The sequence below is a fragment of the Bufo gargarizans genome, chromosome 1 (genome assembly GCF_014858855.1).
Source record: "Bufo gargarizans isolate SCDJY-AF-19 chromosome 1, ASM1485885v1, whole genome shotgun sequence".
Taxonomy (NCBI): domain Eukaryota; kingdom Metazoa; phylum Chordata; class Amphibia; order Anura; family Bufonidae; genus Bufo; species Bufo gargarizans.
The window spans coordinates 657,083,397-657,102,508 of record NC_058080.1 but is presented as its reverse complement, the minus strand read 5'-3'; the positions used below and the strand labels follow the sequence as shown (position 1 = coordinate 657,102,508).

General features: G+C 43.8%; 1 protein-coding gene across 7 annotated transcripts in view; it reads left to right on the top strand.

The window, feature by feature from the left end:
* Nucleotides 1-18,274, top strand: part of ZFYVE16 (zinc finger FYVE-type containing 16) — a 112,410-nt gene extending 94,136 nt beyond the window's left edge. For all 7 annotated transcript variants that reach the window (XM_044276031.1, XM_044276032.1, XM_044276028.1 and 4 more), the window contains one exon: nucleotides 18,130-18,274. In XM_044276031.1, coding sequence (XP_044131966.1) covers nucleotides 18,130-18,246 — 117 coding nt within the window. In that variant the 3' untranslated portion in view covers nucleotides 18,247-18,274. The remainder of the gene's footprint in view (nucleotides 1-18,129) is intronic.
* The last annotated feature ends 838 nt before the right edge of the window (nucleotides 18,275-19,112 follow it).

Genomic DNA, 19,112 nt, shown 5'->3' with positions numbered 1-19,112 from the left:
AATACATCCCAAGCAAGTGCGCCCGGTATGGGGTCAAATTGTATAAGCTCTGTGAAAGGGCCACAGGCTATACCCACAAATTTCGTGTCTATGAGGGAAAAGATCAGACCCTGGAGCCGGTCGGTTGCCCTGACTACCTGGGGAGCAGTGGGAAGACAGTCTGGGACTTGGTGTCACCCTTATTCGGCAAGGGGTACCATCTTTATGTGGACAATTTCTACACAAGTGTGGCCCTCTTCAGGCATTTGTTTCTAGAACAGATTGGCGCCTGTGGCACCGTGCGAACTAGTCGCGCGGACTTCCCCCAACGGCTCGTTACCACCCGTCTTGCAAGGGGGGAGAGGGCTGCCTTGTGTAACGAAGAACTGCTTGCGGTGAAATGGAGAGACAAACGTGACGTTTACATGCTCTCCTCCATTCACGCAGACACGACAATACAAATTGAGCGAGCAACCCGTGTCATTGAAAAGCCCCTCTGTGTCCACGACTATAATGCGCTCATGGGAGGGGTGGACTTCAATGACGGAGAGGGGGGACTTCAATGACCAGATGTTGTCTCCGTATTTAGTTTCCCGACACACCAGACGCTGGTATAAGAAGGTGTCTTTATATTTGATTCAATTGGCTCTGTATAATAGTTTTGTTCTCTACAGTAAGGCTGGGAGAACAGGATCCTTTCTCAAATTTCAGGAAGAGATCATCGAGAACCTCCTGTATCCAGGAGGTTCAGTGGCCCCATCCACCAGTGTAGTTAGCCGTCTACACGAGCGACATTTCCCCAATGTCGTTCCTGGTACCTCAACCCAACCGTCACCCCGAAAAAGATGTTGTGTCTGTAGCAGGAGTGGAATAAGGCGTGACGCCCGCTATTTCTGTCCTGACTGCCCTGACCACCCTGCCCTATGCTTTGGAGAGTGTTTCCGGAAGTACCACACACAGGTACACCTAGCATAGGGATCACATCTCACCAGGACAGGCACACAGGGCTATTAGGGCCCATTCATATACAGCTGCTGCAAACCTCTCCTTTCACCTGGGATAAAGTGCATAATGTACTTCGCCACATCTTTGGGCAATTTGCGCTTTGCACATTGTCCCATATGGAAGGAGAGGTTTGTCCTATAAAGGTGAAGAAAAAAAAAAATTAAAAAAAAATCACCAGTAAGCAAAAAGGTTAATGTTCAGTTCAAAAAGTTAAAGTTTATATGTTCTGTTCAAAAGTTAATAAAATTGTTGCCTTGTGGCCTGGTTTTTTCTTTTTTTTTTTTTAACCTTCCAGGTGGACCAACCGATCGACTAGCTGCAGCACTGATGTGCATTCTGACAGAAGCATTGCGCTGCTGTCAGATTACACACAAGTCGGTGTATGCGGCGCTGCAAGACGAGATTTCTCCTCTGCAGTAAAAGATACGTTTGCCGAGGCATATGAGCTGAGGAGGTGGCGGTGTTCCTATGCTTTGGCAAACACTTTGTATATGAAAAAAAAAAAATCCCGGCAATGATTTATTCATCCACATCGATTGATGGAATGGAGAAATATGGTTTGCCAGGGCATACGAGCTAAGTGGGTATGGATGTTGGGCGGAGCTTCTATGTCCTGGCAGACGCCTTTCACCTCCTTTTTTTTTTTTTTTGGGCAGAGTTTTTTTCATCCACATTGATCGATGCGAATAAAGAAATCTGTGCTGTTCATTTTTTTTTCTTTCAGCCCAGAGGCTGAACGGAAAAAAAAAATCTCATTACCTGTATGCTCACTATAAGGAGAATAGCAGAAACTCCTAATGCTGGCCATACATGTAATGATTGCGGAGACCCTCAAATGCCAGGGCAGTACAAACACCCCACAAATGACCCCATTTTGGAAAGAAGACACCCCAAGGTATTCGCTGAGGGGCATATTGAGTCCATGAAAGATTGAAATTGTTGTCCCAAGTTAGCGGAAAGTGAGACTTTGTGAGAAAAAAATAAATAAAAATCTCTTTGATTTTTATACAAAAATATATTATGTATCTTCCAAACCCATGGAAGATCAAGACGGAAAGCAACAGCATTGACGACTGACAAGATTTTATAAGGCCCAATAAACTTGGGACCCAATTTCCAGGAGGGAACCTTCAGTTTAATATTTCTTGTAGACAACCACACCAGATCACCCACATTCAGGTCCGGACCAGGCATACGTCTCTTATCAGCCACACGCTTATATTTCTCAATCATCTTTCTAAGATTACTCTGAATCTTTTGCCAAATGGTAGACAAAGACGAGGAAAATCTCTCCTCCTCAAGCCAACCAGAGGGACCCCCTCCCGAGAATGTCCCAAACTGCGGATGGAACCCATATGCACCAAAGAATGGTGACTTATCAGAAGATTCCTGACGACGGTTGTTCAGAGCAAACTCAGCAAGAGGGAGAAACGAACACCAATCCTCCTGGTTCTCTGCCACAAAACAGCGCAAATATGTCTCCAGATTCTGGTTGACGCATTCAGTCTGACCATTCGACTGCGGGTGAAAAGCAGAAGAGAAGGACAGCCGAACCCCCAGGCGAGAACAGAAAGCCTTCCAGAATCTGGATACAAACTGCGTGCCTCTATCGGAAACAATATCCGAGGGAATGCCATGCAATTTAACAATATGGTCGACAAAAGCTTGCGCTAACGTTTTAGCACTGGGTAAACCAGGGAAGGGTACGAAATGAGCCATCTTGCTAAAACGGTCCACCACCACCAGAATCACCGACTTCCCTGAGGAACGAGGAAGATCCGTGATAAAGTCCATGGAGAGGTGTGCCCAAGGACGGGAAGGTATGGGTAACGGGAGAAGGGGACCTGAAGGCCGTGAACGAGGGACCTTAGCGCGAGCGCACATCTCACAAGCAGCCACAAAACCCTCCACCGACTTACGAAGAGCCGGCCACCAAAATCTCCGAGCAATGAGATCTACCGTGGCTCTACTCCCGGGGTGACCAGCAAGAACAGTATTATGATGCTCCTTGAAGAGTTTGTGACGTAACTCAGGAGGCACAAACAACTTCCCAGGAGGACAACGGGCAGGTACCTCAGTCTGGGCAGCCTGGACCTCGGCCTCCAAATCAGAATACAAAGCAGAAACAACCACCCCCTCCGCCAAAATGGGACCCGGGTCCTCAGAGTTTTCTCCTCCCGGAAAACAGCGAGAGAGAGCATCAGCCTTCACATTTTTGATCCCAGGGCGGAATGTAACGACAAAATTGAATCTGGAGAAGAACAGAGACCATCTGGCCTGTCTCGGATTCGTACGCCTGGCCGACTCAAAGTACGCCAGATTCTTATGGTCGGTAAAAACGGTGATAGGGTGCCTGGCCCCCTCCAACCAATGGCGCCATTCCTCGAAAGCCAACTTGATGGCCAACAACTCCCTATCTCCCACATCATAGTTTCTCTCTGCCGGGGAGAGTTTTTTAGAGAAAAAGGCACAGGGTCGCCTCTTGGCAGGAGAAGGGCCCTGCGACAAAACCGCACCCACACCCACCTCGGAAGCATCCACCTCAACAATAAAAGGTAAGGAAACATCGGGATGCACAAAGACGGGAGCAGACGCAAAACTCTCTTTAATCTTAGAAAAAGCTGCAAGCGCCTCCTCCGACCAAGAGGAAAAATCGGCCCCCTTTTTTGTCATGTCAGTGAGGGGTTTGACAACAGAGGAATAATTCAAAATGAACTTTCTGTAATAGTTCGCAAAACCCAGAAAGCGCATCAATGCTTTCTGATTCTCAGGAAGCTCCCACTCCAGCACAGCACGGACCTTCTCCGGATCCATGCGAAAACCAGAAGCAGAGAGGAGAAAACCCAGAAATTGAATCTCCGATACCATAAAAACACATTTCTCCAGCTTGGTGTACAATTTATTCTCCCGCAGAACCTGAAAAAGATGATCCTGATGGGTCTGAACATCAGGGGAAAAAATCTAAATATCATCAAGATACACCAATACAAATTTCCCCATTAAATGGTAGAAAATACTGTTAACAAAATGCTGAAAGACGGCTGGAGCATTCATCAGGCCGAAAGGCATAACGAGATTCTCAAAATGCCCGTTAGGGGTAATAAAGGCCGTTTTCCATTCATCCCCCTCTCTGACCCTGACCAGGTTGTACGCGCCTCTCAAATCCAATTTGGAAAAAACCTTGGCCCCAACAATTTGGTTGAAGAGGTCCGGGATCAAAGGAAAGGGATAGGGATCGCGAATCGTGATACGGTTCAGCTCCCTAAAATCTAGGCAAGGTCTCAGAGAGCCATCTTTCTTTTTAGCAAAAAAAAAAAAAACAGCGGCAACAGGTGATTTTGAGGGACGAATATGCCCCTTATCGAGACTCTCAGAGATATAAGTTCACATTGCGATTCTTTCCGGTTGTGAGAGATTGTAGAGGCGTGCTTTTGGCAGCTTGGCGCCGGGAATGAGGTTAATGGGACAGTCAAACTCCCGGTGAGGAGGTAGCTCCTGAACACCGCTCTCGGAAAACACGTCCGGGAAATCGGAGAGAAATGATGGCACCGTTTTAGTAGACACCTCTGCAAAAATCACTGTGAGACAATTCTCTCTACAAAACTCACTCCACTCATTTATTTGCCTTCCTTGCCAATCAATAGTGGGGTTATGTCTAGTGAGCCAGGGTAACCCCAAAACTAGAGGAGAAGGCAATCCGTTAAGGACAAAACAAGATATATCCTCCACATGAGTGTCACCTACCGCTAACCGGATATTGTGAACAATGCCCTTCAGGGATCTCTGTGAGAGTGGAGCAGAGTCAATAGCAAAAACAGGTATATCCTTTACTAATGTGCAAACCTGAAAACCATGCATGGCTACAAATTGAGTATCAATAAGATTGACGGCCGCTCCACTATCGACAAAAATTTCACAAGAAATGACTTTGCTCCCTAGCGCTACCCTGGCAGAAAGGAGAAAACGGGAACTGCAGGTCAGAGGAAAAGCATCAATTCCTACATCAACTTTGCTCAAAGTAGCAGATGAAGCAGAGTTTGATGATTTACCTTTTGAGGTTTTTCTCTTATTATAACTCTTAGTACAGTTCAAGAATTTCCTAGACCGACAAACATTTGCCAAATGACCTATGCCCCCCCCAACAAAAACACACCATTCTCTGAGGACTAAATCCTCTTTTATCAGGGGGAAGTCGACCTAGCTGCATGGGCTCCTCCACAGAGGGAACCGAGAGAGGATGAGGCCCCTGCACACTGAATGAGTCCGCACCACTGCCCCTAGACTGACAATGGCTGGACAGAGAGGTCTCGTTTCTTTCTCTTAGACGGCTGTCAAGGCGTACCGCCAATGACATGGCAGACTCTAAGGACGTTGGTCTCTCATGGAAAGCAAACGCATCTTTCAATCTCTCTGAGAGACCATGAGAGAACTGACTCCGGAGTGCAGCATCATTCCAACCTGAATAAGCTGCCCACCTCCGAAATTCAGAACAATAAAGCTCCGCCGACAGTTTGTTCTGGCATAAAAAACGTAAGTTAGATTCGGCCAGAGTAACATGATCCGGGTCATCATATATCTGCCCCAGGGCCACAAAAAATCTTTCCACGGATCGAAGGGAGGGATCCCCCGATGGCAACGAAAAAGCCCAAGTCTGAGCATTACCCCTGAGCAGGGAGATGACAATCCTCACCCTCTGTTCCTCATTACCAGAGGAATGGGGACACAAGCAAAAATGGAGTTTGCATGCCTCTCTGAAACTAACAAAATTCTCACTGTCCCCGGAGAACGTTTCCGGAAGTGAGACCTTTGGCTCGCAACAGACTCCATGGGCCGGAGCAGAGCCCAATGCTTGAAGCTGAGTCATAGATTGACGGAGATCCGCTACCTCCAAAGAAAGACCCTGCATGCGGTCAACCAGGTCAGAAAGCGGATCCATGTCAAAAAAGGACGGTATGGTGGATTATAATGTCATGACTGTAAGTGAGCAACAAGAGCCTACACAGTGAATAGCAACTGACCGGACCCAAACTAGGGAGGATAAAGGGTGACCCCTGTCAGACCCTAAAAGCTCTCCCTAAGCTGCTAAGCACATATCCAGATGGTGGATTGAGACATGCCCGCGTACCTAAGGCTGATGACCACTGAAACCTTTACAATAGTGGAAGGGGCACGGCCACCGGTGCCCTGCTCAGTATATGGACGGAACCGGGGTCGCCTCGGATCCAGTCAGCAAACAAACAGAAACACACAATGTCTGAACACTTAACTGAAGGAGCTGCAGCTGCAGTGAAAACAGATCCAAAGTCAGCAGACAATATCCGAAGTACTTGCTTCAGCAGAACACAGATCCAGTGAAAAGATATCACACAGGTGAAGATACTCAAGCGAGAGATACAGCTCAAATGAAAAGTATAATCCGCACCTCTACAAAGGAGGGGTGATTTAAAGGCAGCGAAATCAAACACAGGAGGGACAGCTGGGAGGAAGGAAACAGAAAGTAAAGACCTCATCACAGGGGCGGAGAAACAGGGCAGAGGGAATTCCTCTAAGCTCTAGTAGTGACATCATCACAGGGGTGGAGAAACAGAGCTGTGAGAACGTCTCAAAGCTCTGGTAGTGACAAAAAATAGGAAAAGTTGTCTTTTGCCAAGATATTTCTCTCACCCAGCATGGGTATATGTAAAATGACACCACAAAACACATTCCCCAACTTCTCCTGAGTACGGCGATACCAGATGTGTGACACTTTTTTGCAGCCTAGGTGGGCAAAGGGGCACACATTCCAAAAAACACCTTTCGGATTTCACCGGTCATTTTTTACAGATTTTGATTGCAAACTACTTCTCACACATCTGGGCCCCTAGAATGCCAGGGCAGTATAACTACCCCACAAGTGACCCCATTTTGGAAAGAAGACACCCCAAGGTATTTTGTGATGGGCATAGTGAGTTCATGAAAGTTATTTTTTGTCACAAGTTAGTGGAATATGACTTTGTACGAAAAAAAAAAAAAAAATCATCATTTTCCGCTAACTTGTGACAAAAAATAAAAAATTCTAGGAACTCGCCATGCCCCTCACTGGAATACCTTGGGGTGTCTTCTTTCCAAAATGGGGTCATTTGTGGTGTAGTTATACTGCCCTGGCATTCTAGGGGCCCTAATGTGTGGTAAGTAGTTTGCAATCAAAATGTGTAAAAAATGGCCTGTGAAATCCGAAAGGTGCTCTCTGGAATGTGTGCCCCTTTGCCCACCTTGGCTGCAAAAAAAGTGTCACACATCTGGTATCGCCGTACTCAGGAGAAGTTGGGGAATGTGTTTTGGGGTGTCATTTTACATATACCCATGCTGGGTGAGAGAAATATCTTGGCAAAAGACAACTTTTCCAATTTTTTGATACAAAGTTGGCATTTGACCAATATATTTATCTCACCCAGCATGGGTATATGTAAAATGACACCCCAAAACACATTCCCCAACTTCTCCTGAGTACGGCGATACCAGATGTGTGACACTTTTTTGCAGCCTAGGTGGGCAAAGGGGCACACATTCCAAAGTGCACCTTTCGGATTTAACCGGTCATTTTTTACAGATTTTGATTGCAAACTTCTTCTCACACATCTGAGCCCCTAGAATGCCAGGGCAGTATAACTACCCCACAAGTGACCCCATTTTGGAAAGAAGACACCACAAGGTATTTTGTGATGGGCATAGTGAGTTCATGGAAGTTTTTATTTTTTGTCACAAGCTAGTGGAATATGAGACTTTGTAAGAAAAAAATAAAAATAAAAAATCATAATTTTCCGCTAAGTTGTGACAAAAAATAAAAAGTTCAATGAACTCACTATGCCCATCAGTGAATACCTTAGGGTGTCTACTTTCCGAAATGGGGTCATTTGTGGGGTGTTTGTACTGTCTGGGCATTGTAGAACCTCAGGAAACATGACAGGTGCTCAGAAAGTCAGAGCTGCTTCAAAAAGCGGAAATTCACATTTTTGTACCATAGTTTGTAAATGCTATAACTTTTACTCAAACATTTTTTTTTTAATCAAAGACATGTAGAACAATAAATTTAGCGAAAAATGTATATATGGATGTCGTTTTTTGGCAAAATTTTACAACTGAAAGTGAAGAATGTCATTTTTTTGCAAATTAATAACAAAAAAAGGAAAAATGTCAGCAGCAATGAAATACCACCAAATGAAAGCTCTATTAGTGAGAAGAAAAGGAGGTAAAATTCATTTGGGTGGTAAGTTGCATGACCGAGCAATAAACAGTGAAAGTAGTGTAGTGCAGAAGTGTAAAAAGTGGCCTGGTCATTAAGAGGGTTTCATCTAGCGGGGTTGAAGTGGTTAAAGAACACATTAAAGGGCACTTTTCCCTGTGGCTCCTGTATAGTATGTGGCAAAATTATGAAAGGTGCATTTTTTTGTAAGCCACACTACAGGGAACAGATACAACATACACTCGTTTATCAGGTGTACATCTATGGGCATTGTGTACCTTATTAGTTGCCGATGTGGTTTACAGTACGTTGGCAAAACTAAACGTGAGCTAAGGAGGAGGTTTGGCGAAAATCTCTCAGACTTTCGTAATCAGAGGGACACATCTGTGGCACGGCATGTATGTGACATGCATGACGGCAACCCTAATGTGTTGAGAGTGCAGGGGATTGAACAGGTTAAGATGTCGATTCGTGGTGGTGATATTGACATACCCCTGCTTCGCAAGGAAGCGATGTGGACCTTTTAAGTTGCAAATAGTTCATCAGACCTGGTGGGTCCTTTATCAATATACAGTCGTGGCCAAAAGTTTTGAGAATTACATAAATATTGGAAAAGTTGCTGCTTAAGTTTTTATAATAGCAATTTGCATATACTCCAGAATGTTATGAAGAGTGATCAGATGAATTGCATAGTCCTTCTTTGCCATGAAAATTAACTTAATCCCCAAAAAAACTTTCCACTGCATTTCATTGCGGTCATTAAAGGACCTGCTGAGATCATTTCAGTAATCGGCTTGTTAACTCAGGTGAGAATGTTGACGAGCACAAGGCTGGAGATCATTATGTCAGGCTGATGGGTTGAAATGGCAGACTTGACCTGTTAAAAGGAGGGTGATGCTTGAAATCATTGTTCTTCCATTGTTAACCATGGTGACCGGCAAAGAAACGCGTGCAGCCATCATTGCGTTGCATAAAAATGGCTTCACAGGCAAGGATATTGTGGCTACTAAGATTGCACCTCAATAAACAATTTATAGGATCATCAAGAACTTCAAATAAAGAGGTTCAATTCTTGTTAAGAAGGCTTAAGGGCGTCCAAGAAAGTCCAGCAAGCGCCAGGATCGTTTCCTAAAGAGGATTCAGCTGCTGGATTGGAGTGCCACCAGTGCAGAGCTTGCTCAGGAATGGCAGCAGGCAGGTGTGAGCGCATCTGCACGCACAGTGAGGCGAAGACTTTTGGAAGATGGCCTGGTGTCAAGAAGGGCAGCAAAGAAGCCACTTCTCTAAAAAATAAATAAATAAAAAACACATCAGGGACAGATTGATCTTCTGCAGAAAGTATGGTGAATGGACTGCTGAGGACTGGGGCAAAGTCATATTCTCCGATGAAGCCTCTTCCCGATTGTTTGGGGCATCAGGAAAAAGGCTTGTCCGGAGAAGAAAAGGTGAGAGCTACCATCAGTCCTGTGTCATGCCAACAGTAAAGCATCCTGAGACCATTCATGTGTGGGGTTGCTTCTCATCCAAGGGAGTGGGCTCACTCACAATATTGCCCAAAAACACAGCCATGAATAAATAATGGTACCAAAACACCCTCCAACAGCAACTTCTTTCAACAATCCAACAACAGTTTAGTGAAGAACAATGCATTTTCCAGCACCATGGAGCACCGTGCCATAAGGCAAAAGTGCTAACTAAGTGGCTCGGGGACCAAAACGTTGACATTTTGGGTCCATGGCCTGGAAACTCCCAAGATCTTAATCCCATTGAGAACTTGTGGTCAGTCCTCAAGAGGCGGGTGGACAAACAAAAACCCACTAATTCTGACAAACTCCAAGAAGTGATTATGAAAGAATGGGTTGCTATCAGTCAGGAATTGGCCCAGAAGTTGATTGAGAGCATGCCCAGGCGAATTGCAGAGGTCCTGAAAAAGAAGGGCCAACACTGCAAATACTGACTCTTTGCATAAATGTCATGTAATTGTCGATAAAAGCCTTTGAAACGTATAAAGTGCGTGTAATTATATTTCACTACATCACAGAAACAACTGAAACAAAGATCTAAAAGCAGTTTAGCAGCAAACTTTGTGAAAACTAATATTTGTGTCATTCTCAAAACTTTTAGCCACGACTGTACTTACTTTAAGCCAGGCTATGGATATGGGCTGCGAACTGGATTCCCCCAGAATTTAAGCGCGCATGTGCCAACTCCCGGGAACGTCATAGCTCATCGGAGTACTCGACGGCCAGAGAGCGTGAGTAGGAACACGCCTTTTAGTTCTGACTGGCGCGTGTACCAAAGGGTGGGGCTTCTGCTATATGTACTTGGCGTTTGTTCGGCCGCGTATGGCCATCATAGCACCGGAGCCCGTGCACACAACAGTGCGGGGCACTTGTCTTTACACAGGCGTCTTTAATCTAGCTCCTTGAGGATACGTGGCGAATACATGTCACGTGGAAACGTGTAGAGTCAATGTCTTTAGGACACGGTTCTTAAGGCAGGGTGTGAATGAGTCACAACAGTTAGGTGATACTGACAATAAGATAGTGGCAATATGAGAGGATAGCCTATTAACACTGACGTGTATGGGGGTTTTGTTTGTATCCACATGAAATGAACACATAAGTACGGTGCATGTATCTTGGATGATTGGTGATAAAAATAGACCTTTCCAAAGATAACCGTGTGGATTGTTTATGTGTGCTCAGCAAACGCAAGGACTACTGAGGCACATTTATAGTGTGGATTACTGGTTGAGCTATAGACCAGACTCCATCAACCTAGTACAGTCAGTGTGGCTAGCAGTATATAGCTCTCTCAGACCATAGTCAATAAGGATCACAGAGGTTCACTTGTATCACACCTTAGTCTACAAGTATACTGGACCGTGTCCGTTTTTCTTTGCTTGCAGTTCATTAGCAGCACCTTGCTAGCAAGCTAAGAATTATTCCAGACTTTAATGGGTGCAGAGGGTTATACACAAGTCCCATCTGCACTCTTCAAGTCTGGTTGCTTGATGGCCACATATTGTGACATATAGGATTTGCCCTATTTTAAATAGATTTCAATAAACTTTAGTTTTTTCTTTTAATGCGTTCATCAGGCTGTGATAATAGACTTACTAACGAATGTTTACCATATTATTTGATCTGCGTGAGATAGTTTTTGCCCTGATGTAAGGCTCATTCTAAGGCCAGACACATAAGCGAGTTCAATGAGAGAAACTCGCAGTGTGTGTCAGTGAGAGGTCCTGTTCTGTCATCTGCTCCTCCGATAGGATCTCACAGCAATATAGTGAGTTATAATGCTGTGTAACCCTGAGGGTCCGGGAATCTATTGTATTGACATAATGCTGTCAGTGTAAAGGCTCATGTACATGGCTGTACGTACACAGATCGGACCCATTCATTTCAATAAGGGCCGCAAAAGATGGGGACAGCACACTGTGTGCTTTCTGCATCCACACATCTGTTCTGCTGCCCCGCAAAAAAGATAGAACATGTCCTATTCTTGTCCAGTTTACAGACAAGGATAGGAGATTTGTATTGAAGTGAAAAAGAAAATGGCAGCATGCACACACCGGTATCCGTGTTTTGTGGATCCGCGATTTGCAAAATATGGCTGTGTGCATGAGCCCTAATTCAGTAGATTCAGGACTCTCAGGCAGAGGTCGCAATAACGCCTGTACAAGCATCATTGACGCCTGTTCAGGCCATTTTACTCCCTGGAAAAAGTCTAAGGCCTATCAATACACCTTAGACTTTTCCCCTACATTCAGCAGCACAGGGAACGGCACGGGCAGCGCAGCGATGCTGCCTGTGCCTGAAATGACCAATAGCAAAGCTCCATACAGTAAGGAGCTTTACTATTGGATGGTTTGGGCAGGAGCGATACAGCGCCAAGCAGCAGGGGAAGCCGGTGGGAGCTGAAAGGAGGAGGTGCCGGCTCCTGGGACACATGGCTGAAGAGCTGAAGAGGACTCCTCATAGGTGACAAAGAGCCCCGGACATTAAGGTGACAGCACATGTATACATCACACACTGCACCACATACATCACACACATGTATACATCACACACTGCACCACATACATCACACACATGTATACATCACACACTGCACCACATACATCACACACATGTATACATCACACACTGCAACACATACATCACACACGTATACATCCCATACTGCACCACATACATCACACACATGTATACAGTCGTGGCCAAAAGTTTTGAGAATGACACAAATATTAGTTTTCACAAAGTTTGCTGCTAAACTGCTTTTAGATCTTTGTTTCAGTTGTTTCTGTGATGTAGTGAAATATAATTACACGCACTTCATACGTTTCAAAGGCTTTTATCGACAATGACATGACATTTATGCAAAGAGTCAGTATTTGCAGTGTTGGCCCTTCTTTTTCAGGACCTCTGCAATTCGACTGGGCATGCTCTCAATCAACTTCTGGGCCAATTCCTGACTGATAGCAACACATTCTTTCATAATCACTTCTTGGAGTTTGTCAGAATTAGTGGGTTTCTGTTTGTCCACCCGCCTCTTGAGGATTGACCACAAGTTCTCAATGGGATTAAGATCTGGGGAGTTTCCAGGCCATGGACCCAAAATGTCAACGTTTTGGTCCCCGAGCCACTTAGTTATCACTTTTGCCTTATGGCATGGTGCTCCATCGTGCTGGAAAATGCATTGTTCTTCACCAAACTGTTGTTGGATTGTTGGAAGAAGTTGCTGTTGGAGGGTGTTTTGGTACCATTCTTTATTCATGGCTGTGTTTTTGGGCAATATTGTGAGTGAGCCCACTCCGTTGGATGAGAAGCAACCCCACACATGAAAGGGTCTCAGGATGCTTTACTGTTGGCATGACACAGGACTGATGGTAGCGCTCACCTTTTCTTCCCCGGACAAGCCTTTTTCCTGATGCCCCAAACAATCGGAAAGAGGCTTCATCGGAGAATATGACTTAGCCCCAGTCCTTAGCAGTCCATTCACCATATTTTCTGCAGAAGATCAATCTGTCCCTGATGTTTTTTTGGAGAGAAGTGGCTTCTTTTCTGCCCTTCTTGACACCAGGCCATCTTCCAAAAGTCTTTGCCTCACTGTGCGTGCAGATGCGCTCACACCTGCCTGCTGCCATTCCTGAGCAAGCTCTGCACTGGTGGCACTCCGATCCCACAGCTGAATCCTCTTTAGGAGACGATCCTGGCGCTTGCTGGACTTTCTTGGACGCCCTGAAGCCTTCTTAACAAGAATTTAACCTCTTTCCTTGAAGTTCTTGATGATCTTATAAATTGTTGATTGAGGTGCAATCTTAGTAGCCACAATATCCTTGCCTGTGAAGCCATTTTTATGCAATGCAATGATGGCTGCACGCGTTTCTTTGCAGGTCACCATGGTTAACAATGGAAGAACAATGATTTCAAGCATCACCCTCCTTTTAACAGGTCAAGTCTGCCATTCTAACCCAATCAGCCTGACATAATGATCTCCAGCCTTGTGAGTTAACAAGACGATTACTGAAATGATCTCAGCAGGTCCTTTAATGACAGCAATGAAATGCAGTGGAAAGGTTTTTTTGGGATTAAGTTAATTTTCATGGCAAAGAAGGACTATGCAATTCATCTGATCACTCTTCATAACATTCTGGAGTATATGCAAATTGCTATTATAAAAACTTAAGCAGCAACTTTTCCAATTTCCAATATTTATGGCCATGATTGTACATCACACACTGCACCACATACATCACACACATGTATACATCACACACTGCACCACACACGTATGCATCACACACTGAACCACACACGCATACATCGCACATGTATACATCACACACTGCACCACACACATGTATAAATCACACACTATACCACATACATCACACACTGCACCACACACGTTATACATCACACACTGAACCACATACATTGCACATGTATACATCACACACTGCACCACATACATCACACATGTATACATCACACACTGCACCACATGCATCACACATGTATACATCACACACTGCACCACATACATCACACACATGTATACATCACACACTGCACCACATACATCACACACATGTATACATCACACACTGCACCGCATGCATCACACATGTATACATCACACACTGCACCACATACATCACACACATGTATACATCACACACTGCACCACATACATCACACACATGTATACATCACACACTGCACCGCATGCATCACACATGTATACATCACACACTGCACCACATACATCACACACTGAACCACATACATCGCACATGTATACATCACACACTGCCCCACATACATCACACACGTATACATCACACACTGCACCACATACATCACACACATGTATACATCACACACTGCACCACACACATTTATACATCACACACTGCACCACATGCATCACACATGTATACATCACACACTGTACCACATACATCACACACTGAACCACATACATCGCACATGTATACATCACACACTGCACCACATACATCACACACATGTATACATGACACACTGCACCACACACAGGTATACATGACACACTGCACCACACACAGGTATATATCACACACTGCACCACACACAGGTATACATCACACACTGCACCACACACAGGTATACATTACACACTGATGCGTGTAGTGTAGTATATTTAGTGCACTGTGTTGTGAATGCCAGCTATTATAGCCAACTAATAAAGTACAGGGTTAATTCAGCTATATTGGACTGGATTTTATCACTAGTGATGAGCGGGAGGTGCCATATTCGATTTCGCGATATTTTGCGAATATTTGAATATTTGTCGAAATCGAATATTCGTCATTCTATTTACTGAGACTAATATGCGATTTTAATTATTCACGATTTTCTTTTAACTTTATAAGGCAACTTTCCTATTGGTTGCTATGGCTAATATGTATATTTTACGAATATTCGCTATATATTGTTATAACTTTGTTTTTTCGAATATACGTCATATTCAAAAAAACTAAGTTATAGCAATATAGCGAATATTCGTAAAATACACATATAGACTGTAATTTAGCTAATATAGTGCTATAATCTTTCTTTTTTTTATAATTCAATTTTTTTGTCTCTTCTGAACTTTAGTTTTGGAAAAAATTTACACTATAAAAAAAATAAAATACTATAGCACTATATTAGCTAAATTGCAGTCTATATGTGTATTTTACGAATATTCTAAAGAACAAAGTTATAGCAATATAGCGAATCTATTCGTTATTTAGAATATTATTTTTATTTTTATTTTTAATGTGTACTGTTATTCCACTTTGGCATACTGCTCCCCGACAAGCGTCCCTGTCACCATGGGAATGCCTGTATTTTCTAACCCACAGGTGTTCCCATGGTGACGGGGACGCTTGTCGGGGAGGAGTATGCGAACAACTGTACAGATAGGAAAAAATAATGCGAATATTCTAAATAATGAATATATTCACTATATTGCTATATATTCGTTTTTTTTAGAATATTCGTAATTTTTTTTTCCATATGAAAACATGATCCCTTCCTGCTTAAGTTGTTTGTGGGCCAATGACTCATTCACCCACAAGAAAGAAGCAGGGAGGAATCGTGTTTTCAGATGTTAAAAAATTGCGAATATATACCACTATATTCACGAATTAGCGAAGTTGCGATATTCGCGATTAATATTCGCTATTCGAATATTCGAGCTCAACACTATTTATCACTTGGTTATAATTGCCTGATGGTATTTAGTAATGGTCCGCTGCATAAATATCTACCTCTTAGGCCATGTAGCAGAGCAACAAAAATAACAGAAGTGCTGGATCGGGCACGTAAGGGTGGGTTCTTGTCATACTTTCAACATACACTAAAAATGTAAACATTAACGCCTTAGATACCATACTAACAAGAAAAAATTATAATTCACATGGTGCGGTTTCTGCATTGCATGCAGAAATCACACTAATGAAGATAAAAAGAAAAGGAATGTACAGAGAATAACATCTATAAGGGGTTTGACCTATGATATTAAAGGGGAAATAACCTGTGACCATATGGGGGTTGTCTATCTACTTAAATGTCCATGCAGACTACACTATATTGGGAGAACTATGCGCAAGCTTAAAGGGCTTCTGTCACCCCACTAAACCGTTATAGTTTTTTTTTTTGCTTACTTATAATCCCTACACTGCGGTTTATGCCTACATAATCTAATTAATCATTTTGGTCCAGTAGATTTTGTTTAAAACGTGCTTTTAAAATATGCAAATTACCTTGCTACCAGCAAGTAGGGCGGCTACTTGCTGGTAGCAGCCGCATCCTCCGATCCTAAAGACGCCCCCTCCTCATGTTGATTGACAGTGCCAGGGAACGGGATCGTCCTCTGCTGGCCCTGTCTGCTATCAAGATCTTGCGCCTGCGCCGTAACGGTATTCAGTCGGCGCAGGCGCACTGAGAGGCGGCCGCTCGCTCGGCCGCTCCATCCTCAATGCGCCTGCGACGTCACATCTACACCCGGCGCAGGCGCATTGAGGATGGAGGGGCCGCCTCTCAGTGTGCCTGCGCCGATTGAAGACCCGTACGGCGCAGGCGCGAGATTTTGAATGCAAACAGGGCCAGCAGAGAACGATCCCGCTCCCTGGCACTGTCAATCAACATGAGGAGGGGGCGTCTTTAGGATCGGAGGATGCGGCTGCTACCAGCAAGTAGCCGCCCTACTTGCTGGTAGCAAGGTAATTCGCATATTTTAAAAGCACGTTTTTAACACAATCTACTGGACCAAAATGATTAATTAGATTATGTAGGCATAAATCGCAGTATAGGGATTATAAGTAAACAAAAACAAAAAAAAAACGGTTTAGTGGGGTGACAGAAGCCCTTTAAGACTAGAATCCAGGAGCATATTAACAACATAAAGAAAGGCTTGGAAAGTCATAGCGTGTCCATGCATAAAAAAAAAAAAATGCATGGAAAAGATCCTAAGGCGTTATGGTTTGCGGGGATTGAAAAGGTTAAACTGAACTGGCCGGGTGGGGACCCGCTGGCGAACATCAACCGCCGGGAAGTGGACTGGATATATAGAATGAGTTCCCTACAACCGGATGGACTAAACATTGATTTTGATCCGAAACAATGGTTGATTGAATAGTTTGTAGTGAAGCTAACGTATAACACTATGCGGAGGAACAGTGAGAATGGGAGGTTCTACGGATTGCTATAAATCACGTGTCAGGTTTGTGAATAGGGAATTACGTAGGGTGATAGTAGATGTGAGTGCAATGGGATTGGCCGAATGATAACGTGGGTAATGCTAAACAGCGTAATGTTAAGAATAGTGATTTTTTTTTTTGTTACGAGCTGCAGGTAGGAAGGATAAATTCTGTATTATGGAGAGAAGATATAATAACTCCGGTTACATTTGTCAAAAACAACGGAGATTTGAAAGTCTGTTCTAAAGGATTAGGGTTGCTATACTGCGGAGATTTAATATGTGCAATACAGGCAATGCGAAATCATTATATGCAGGAGAAAGACTTAATCAGTACTGAGATTGAGTGCTGATTTAATGCAAGTATAACTAACAGAAATATGGTTGTTTCAATTATATCAAAAATTTTAAGATATATGTATTTTATATTAAAGAGGGGTGGGAGGGGTATGCCTTTTTTGTCATCCCCTACTCATATAAATAGAACGCCCAGAAGTGGGTGTAACATTCGCCCCTGATGAAGCTATTTTGTCGAAACCTGGGTCGGGCAATCTTGTGAACACGGACGACCTGCTGATTGTTCAATGCCTGTTGATTTTATACCTTTGAGTATATTAATATATTGTTGATATATGGAAAGTTAATGGACCTTCACTATGTTCTCCAAACTCTAAAATCCACAGAAGGGTCGTTTTTGGCAAAGATCATCTTCTGTTGGAATCCGGTTGTTCGGCTGCACTAGAAGAGACTGTCATATCCTTACAGCCTATCCGTGGCAGCGCAGCCACCTTTTTGAGTAAACCACTATATGACAAAAATGTGATTTGAGCCCAGCCTGACTGACAGGGAAGAAGCTGAACAATTCTACTAAATTATTTAAAAAGCGTTTACGTCCCTCATTGACTCGAAACTAACAAACTTGCCTGAATAAAAAGTTAAAATAAAGTAATAAATCTTTATTGTGTATTGTCTCTTTAAAAACTGGAATCGGGAACTCACTCAGGTAACTAGAGCGACTCAGGCTAGGGTGTAACCTCAACTAATGGAGGGGAGGCACTAAGGTTAATGTGTACTTTCTATCATGAAAGGCTACCTCACTTAACCCTATTCATCTGGGTAAACACTGTATGAGCAGGTGGTAGCTACAGTGTTACTATCTTGTAACTTAGGAACATAAGTCTCAGTGTAGACACGATATGTTACCAATAAACTGCCTAATGGAGCAGGTTTCACAGATAATTGGGATTTGTATCTAAGGATCGTTTGTTATAATAGCTTCAGATACATAGGGTGTCATAGTTGCGACACCATTTTATTCTATGCACTGGCCCTTTTATATTACACTCCTGCTCATCGCGTTTCTATGCGGTGATAGACCCGCATTTCATCAGGAGCAGGTAGGTATTAGATCAGTTGAGCATATAATATTCGGTACTCACAGAGTGGCAGTATCTAGGCGCTATACCGGCTGTATCGGTCACTCATCCGGCAGCTTCAAATAGTTCTGACCCCGTCCCTCAGCAGACACGGCCTCTGGGGACAGCCAATCGCAGCAGGGGGGTGTCCACAGTCTCCTCCTGCTACCCGGCGTCCGCTATTGGTGTAGTGTATCGCTGCTGGGAGGTGCTGAATGATCGCACCTACATCTTTGGAGGAATCAATTGGC